The 7576-nt window shown below is 36.0% G+C and overlaps 1 protein-coding gene and 1 pseudogene across 1 annotated transcript; both read right to left on the reverse strand.

Moving 5' to 3' along the window:
- Positions 1-947: 947 nt before the first annotated feature.
- LOC124031233 (homeobox protein Hox-D12a-like) lies at positions 948-2173 on the reverse strand. Its single transcript, XM_046342266.1, has 2 exons — positions 1606-2173; positions 948-1377 (listed from the first exon to the last, which is right to left on the reverse strand). The coding sequence occupies exons 1-2, from the start codon at positions 2171-2173 to the stop codon at positions 1139-1141; spliced, it is 807 nt and encodes a 268-aa protein (XP_046198222.1). The 3' UTR covers positions 948-1138.
- A 3537-nt stretch (positions 2174-5710) lies between these two features.
- LOC124031238 lies at positions 5711-6699 on the reverse strand (annotated as a pseudogene).
- Positions 6700-7576: the final 877 nt, after the last annotated feature.

The following is a 7576-nucleotide window of genomic DNA, read 5'->3' on the forward strand; positions in this document are numbered from 1 at the left end:
GAGAAGGCAGTATAGGTATTTTTTGTTGTTGTAAGATACTAACTTGACCTTAACTTTGTTTTGGCGCCCCCATATATGAAGAGCACGAGCATACGTATTCTAGCAGAGTTCTCATAAAAAGACCTTGGGAGAACACACCCTTTGATCCTGGCAGATAATGGGATTGTAAAACTAGAAAATATAATTTCAGAATTATGAGCTAAATAACGGACCATTAAAAAGTTCGAGCTAGAACACTTCGAATAAGCATTTTATTAAGTACGTGTGTGCTTATTTTGGTAATAATTATATATTTTTAAAACAATTATAGCCTATACATTTTAGTCATTTAGCAGACAGCTCTTCTCCACAGCGATTTACATTAGAAATGATGGTTATGTGCCAGTAAACAGCTCAAATTAGGTCTACTCATTAACTGGACCCCCAAGGCAGTTTTACTTTAATATAGAGAGAACGCTATAGCTTACCCAAGAGCTCTAATTCGATTGCAGCGCAAACAGGGGAAGGCATTGCATAGCCTATGATTACGCATACGTAAAAAAAAATAAGACAAAAACACATTTACACACAATTATTATAGCCATGCGATAGACATGCAAACACTTACAAAATAAATAATAAAAAAAAACTATTTTTCATGGTTCATCAAACCACCGACAAATACGAACTTGAGCTTGGACGAGCAATTCCTGTAGCCCAGTTTGATTTCAGGCAGGACCGACCCGTCCAATCAGATATGTGCAATATCCATTTCTAACCATATAATCATTTTTTTTCTTCAATACAATACGACATATCCTACATACTTTATACATGTAGGCTACAGAGATTAAATTATAAATAACATTCATTTTGATACTACATAAACACAAAAATAAACTATTGCATAGCTATATTAAAAGTTCTATATAAAAACACAATAAACTTTTTTTTCTAAGAGCGTACCTTATCACTGAGTTATACGCTCAGAAATACGAAGTGTGGTCATTGAACAAAATAATTAGATGTATCCAATTAACCTAAATCGCATGCTTTACAAAACACAAGCCTTTCTGAAAATAAATAGAGTTTGAGGTTTGAAGTGGTTGCGCTTGTCTGAACAGAATCCGCACGAAGTCACTTTCAGGGCCCAAGGCTCTCAGTTCATGGAGAACGCATGCCCGCGAATCACTAGTCTCTTCTTTTTCATTCTGCGGTTCTGAAACCATATTTTGACTTGTTGTTCACTCAACTCCAGTCTGTCAGATAGTTCCTTCCGTCTTTGCCTGTTTACGAATTCGTTCATCATGAATTCGTTCTCAAGTTCAGCAAGCTGTGGCTTTGTGTATGGTTTTCTCTTCTTTCTCAGTTTCGCTTGTGAAGAGCACCAGGGTGCGCCTGGAGAATGGAAAAACTGTCCTTAGCAACTTGTTGATCTCTTGGTATAAAACCCAACGTGACATGCTGAAGAATCCAAAAGCAGGCATGGTCTGCAATTATCATCGAGTAAACATCAAATATAACAATATCTATAATTTGGAGGTGACGTTACTAAATAAAGAAATAAATAGTCTAGACATACAGAGCAGTTTAATTTTAAAATAACAAAAATCGTTAGATGCTTACCATCAGAAAAAGCAGTTCTGGCACATGCATTACTTGCAGATGGTTGAATTCGGGCAATTGAATTGGCCGACTGCTTGATGCCGGAGGCAATTGCCTGGTTGGTGTAATTCAGTTCGTGTTGTGCACCGGAATCATGTGACCGTCTGTCCAAGTTCGATAATGCATATTTCGAGCTATCGGAACTGATAACTCCATGTTCACCATAAAAGGTCTGCGAGTGTCTAGCATGTTCTTCTGGTTTGTGGTTTACATCCTGAAAGTGGTATTTACTGGACTCGTTAAATGGTCCCTTGTTGTGGTCGTTGGGATGAGTATTTACAGGCACTGAATTGTGTGGAAACGGCGGAGAGTAGCCACTAAAGGCGCGGTTCTGAGGCGGAGATGTGCACGAATTTGGGGAAGTCCACGGGAGCGAGCACACCTCTCGTCTGTTGTAGGAAATCTGATGCAGCTGGGGGAGATGAGCTCCATTGCTCCGCAAGTTGGAAAAATATAACGACTCCGGAATAGGGAAATTCAGAGAACCAACATAGCCAGAATTCAGAAGATTTTGCTCACACATTTCCATGAAGCTCTCTCAAACGCTTCTTACAACCCTTTTAGCGACTGCTAAATAATAAAGGAAAATGAATTGTTGATTTGTTAATGCAGTGTCACGTGATATGCAAAACATGTTGTTCAGTCCCACCATTGGCCTTAATACCGGAAGGAAATACATTCCATAAGGTAATTTGATGTTAAGAGAAAAATACAATACATGTATAGGCCTATATAAAAAATACAATACATGTATAGGCCTATATAAAAAATACAATACATGTATAGGCCTATATAAAAAATACAATACATGTATAGGCCTATATAAAAAATACAATACATGTATAGGCCTATATAAAAAATACAATACATGTATAGGCCTATATAAAAAATACAAAAATAGGCCTATATAAAAAATACAAATACATGTATAGGCCTATATAAAAAATACAAATGGGATTTTTTTTTTTTTTTTAACTAAAAGGTGTTTGTTAGATGGAGAAATTGAAATCGAAGAGACGATTTTCAATGCCAAGAGATTATTCGTATTAGTATAAGGCGTTGTTGCTAGTTAGCTATAGCCTACGATTTATTGTTGTAATTTAAACAAAATATATGTTCAGTGCAAGACAATGTAATTTACACAAACTATGCTCAAGTTAAGAAAGAATGAGGCTAGTTTTACTTAGGTCTATCATATGCCAAGCTACTAAGATTTAGCTAAAATGATAAGGCAGCAGTGTAAAAACAAACATTTCGATAATGAAACCAACATTAAGACGGATGCTGGTTTGCTACGGAGACTATTCCTAAAACGTAATAACACTGGGTATGGTTGCCACAGAAGCAGAACGAAAGATATTTACCTTGTCAGTTCGGGGATTCGATTTTTACAACCTTTCAGTTCCTAGTCCAACGCTCTTCCCACTGGGCTATACCTGCCGCCCCGTTAATGCTATGCTTGATTACTGTTCATACAATTTCAACGCAATAATACTAGCTAACCCTACTGACAAATGTTGAGTATTACATAAATCCTAAAATTGAATTCTTCCTCTATTCACAGCTCATGGACATAGCCCTACATATACCTCAAACGACTGAACATAGTTTTCTTATTAGAGAAATTGTGATTCCCCACTACTGTCACTGTTTTATACGCCATTTAGAAATGAATACATTATTGTATTAAGTATATCGACAAATAAGCCTGCAATGGTCAAACAAACAACACGGTAGCCTTGCATAACTTCAAATGAATTGCTTCTCTCCGTAAGACCACAATATGATAACTAATGAATAACCAAATGGGAAGAAAATAGATATTATAGGCCTACTGCTGTTCATCCTACCTTTTGTGCCACTTGAAAAATACCAATCCCGTTCAGGCCTATGGCTATGGTTAATTTGTTATACAAATAATACATCAACGTATTTTTTACTTCACACTTTTATATAGTACTATCTCTTGACATATATAGTAAAGAAATGTCCTCTTTTGATTTTCTTTAGCACACCTAGTTATACATATATTAGCAACTGGATTAGACTACACAAAATATATATATATATATATATTTAACCTAGCAATTTATGTTGTGAAATAGATTTAAATATATATATATATATATATTTAAATCTATTTCACAACATAAATTGCTAGGTTCTGGATTTCTATAATATCGATATTAGAATAGCCTACTCTCAACACCTTTTTCATGCTGACACCTTGACATATCTCGATTAGTCATTTTACGTTCTCCTTAAGTTTCCCCAGCAAATCTAGACTGGATCCTCGGACGCGAGAAAATGACAATTGTAAACCTTCCGTCTCCGGAAAGAAAGGCGACAGCCTAGCCTCCCATCTTTTACGAGTCTAGTAAATTTAAGAATAGATTAAAACGACATTATTTGAGCCATTGATACACAGGAAACGACGCTCCAAAATATGTTATATGGATATTACAATATGTTATATGGATATTACAAAATATTACAAAAGCCAACGTTTTTCTTACTGAAAGCGTGTAATATCGGTATAGTTCAACGGTATATCGGTATAGTTCAACGTCAAAGTCCAGAGAGCTTAGATTAATCAAAAACAGGTCGAAGTAGACTGGCTACATGTTCAGTGTGGTTTCTTTCTACAGTCGACTGTTCGTTTGTCAGAACAAATAAATTGCCTCTGGTCGCCTTTCAAGAAAATATCATGCATACAACTTTTGATGTGGGTTGATCACTAGTAAGATAATTGCCAACACCCTGACGATTTAAACCCAGGTGTGTGTTTCATATGAACTCGTGTTGTTGTCTGTGCCTGGGTGGGTGTTGTAATGAAACAGGCACATCTCGAAGCCTCAACCTTCTGACCCGAAGTCCAGCGCGTTATCGACTATACCCCAAAAGCATTCTCGAGTGGCAGAGTCGATATCCGCACTTATAAACCCCGGGTCTTTACAGTATATTTATTTTGCGCTGACATAGAAGGTTTTTACATTTTCATATAAAACGTCACCAAACCGATTATGATTTTTCTTAATAAAAAAATCCAATGATTTTCCATCATCTCTGATAACTTTATTGGCAAATAAATGTATTTCATTTGTGTTTATCGAAAAGAAAGTGCCCTCTTGTGGAGCAATTGCGTGCTGAATCCAGTAGATGGCGAAAATAGTACATGAATAGTTGCCATTTTATTATTAATTCCTGTGATGAGATCATAGTCTGTAAATGTATTATAAGGTCAGAAAGAAAAAATGTATCTAACATTTTTTTAATAAAAAAAGACTATGAACATTTTTAGATTGATCGATTAGATTGATTGATCGCAAAACTAAAAACGTGGACCTAAGTGCAAGTAGGCTACAAGTCTCAGCGTAGACCGTCTACATGCCTTCACAGCCACATCGCAAAAAGTGTGTTGTTAGACCATAGTCTAAGATACACAATGAATTAAGAACTAACTTGATACGTCTTAGAAAAATTCGAAATTTTGATTGTGTGAACAATTGTATTTTATTCACCCAATCATACCAAATTCCCTCTTTGCTTTGGCTAAGTGTTACATTATGAAAACAAATGAGCGTAATTGTAAATGTGTGGTCACGTATTCAAGCAGACCCATGCCCACCCATAAAAAATACAATACATGTGTCAATAGACTTTAAGGGGCGGTTTCCCGGACACAGAAGCCTAGCCCTGGAATAAAAGGCACTTTTAATGGAGATTGAGAATTATTTGTTGTCTTTTTCTGGGTAAACCTACCCTAAATGTAATGCCCATCGTCTAAATCTAGGTGATATGATATTATTACAATATACTTCAAATGTGGCCCAAGGCCTAACATTTCACCAATAACAAAAACATCTCAGAGATGTATATACAATTTAAACATACAAATATATGATTTAATATAAACAATAGACAGTGACTCAACCGATCAATTAGCAGGTATTACAACACATTCATATAAATATTTACCAAAATAACTAATAATTGAGACAATAATGATAATGGACACGACGATTTTGAAACCATATTGTTGACTTGTCTCTCAGAAAGGTTGGTGGAAGAAGCGATCCGTAGTTTTTTCTCTTTGGTAATAAACTCTCGTTGTTCAGTGAGCTGTAGTTTCGTGAAGGGCACCGGTTATTTCTCCAACGTCTGTATCAAGTGCTGACATCTGACTGGTTCATAATGTTTTCCTCTACACAAGTATGGAACAAGAAGAACGTACTTGTTTCGAGAATAGGAAAATTATTTTGACATGATATTACCACAAACGTAAATGGCAGTTAGTAGTGTGGTCTTGAGTGTTTTCAGGCTAAAAGACTGTGTTTATTCATTCTTCTGGAACCCTCGTGTAGGCTAACTACTTTTAAAAATTAAAATACTAAAGACATTGTAAGTGGGTGAAATAATAGTTCAAAATAGGTCAAAGAAGATATAACCGACCTGTGAGAGATGACTTGCGAGCCCTTGGTCTATTCTCTGGTACAATAGAGTGGACTGCACCATGAGCCCAGATCCATTGATGATAGTCCTCGATAGGTAAATCCCGCTCGTGTCTCGGATCTCCAGGACCAGCCCTGGTTACAACAGATACATCATGATATCTAGCGATTCTTGGGTAGCCTTGGGAAAACATCACCAACATCTTTCAGTCTGTACTGCATTTTTACTGCAGTGTAGGAACTTTTTTTTTAAACACAAAAAAAAACAAGGAAGAAATGCATTGGTTTATCTGTAGAGTATCCAGACAGAGGATGGACACTCCGGGGACGTAGATTTCATTACACCCTGTTGTAATATATTACTGTCAGGGAATTTGCATCCAAAGTAACTACTCCCGAAATGACAGCCAAAAGTGAGTGATGGATTTGCAGTTGTTGTAGACAGAGTTGCATATGGTCGAAGAGATTCTGGGCCAAGAGAGTTCGGTTCGACTTAAATTGTGTATACCCTTACTCCTGAAGCAGACCTGCTTGGGTGAGAGCCACGAGCAGATTAATACAAACGACGATTAACAGAGGAGATGTTATCTCCCAAGACCTTCATTTCAGTTTTGAAGAACAGCCACCGCCATTTCTCTCCGTGGAAAACCTCACATAGTCCTCTCAGATCCACAAGGTACTGCATTGCAGCGCGTGAAACCAAACCAAGGATGAAGACAAATAAGCCATTATTATATATGTTTCGCCTGACTAATGACAAAACACTGACAACTAAATGTGGTTGGTCGGTTGCTTTCACGTGACATGCTATTGTGGTTTTGTGTTTTGGAAAGAATAATAGTAAAATAAGGAAAATGTGAATTATATAATACTCAGGTTTCCAAAACTATAAAACGTAAAAACTGCAAGACATTTGAATATTAAATAGGCCTATGCTTAGGCATATATAAAATCATAAAGTGACTTCATAACAATGGTTTTGTATTGTCAACAAATGTATCAAAAGCCTATTTTATTAATCAATGACAGCTTTTATTAAACTGGATATATACAGGTTAACTTAGGCTATAACGTTTTCAGTTGCCAACTTCGCCAAGACTTTCTCACGGCTGAACCTATCTGAACTGCAATCAACTACTGAAACAGCCTATTAAATTTGCTCGAGTAAAAATACATCCTGAACTGAACAAACAAACAAAAAATCAGAACAGAAAAAAGAAGATTATTGTCTGAAAATGGGGGAAAAAAATATGAACACTTGTTAAACATGGGAAGCAGCTAATAGCCCATTTTAAAAATGTTGCATGCTTTGTGTCGACTTCATTAGTTATTCTTAAAATATTTATATCAAACTAGTTATGCAATTGTAATGATAAAAGTCACAATGGTATATACAAAATGATTCCATGATATAGCAATACAGGAAACAACATATTTTTATATTCGTGTTAAAAACAATGAATGCATCACATTCACATATA

The sequence above is a fragment of the Oncorhynchus gorbuscha genome, linkage group LG01, assembly GCF_021184085.1.
Source record: "Oncorhynchus gorbuscha isolate QuinsamMale2020 ecotype Even-year linkage group LG01, OgorEven_v1.0, whole genome shotgun sequence".
NCBI classification, from domain to species: domain Eukaryota; kingdom Metazoa; phylum Chordata; class Actinopteri; order Salmoniformes; family Salmonidae; genus Oncorhynchus; species Oncorhynchus gorbuscha.

What these genes read in the sequence shown, in the direction of transcription:
- LOC124031233 (XM_046342266.1), bottom strand. Translation starts at nt 2,173, where the DNA reads ATGGAAATGTGTGAGCAAAATCTTCTGAATTCTGGCTATGTTGGTTCT. An exon ending in CAGAACTGCTTTTTCTGATG is followed by an intron (nt 1,378 to 1,605) that starts GTAAGCATCTAA and finishes TCCATTCTCCAG; the next exon opens with GCGCACCCTGGTGCTCTTCA.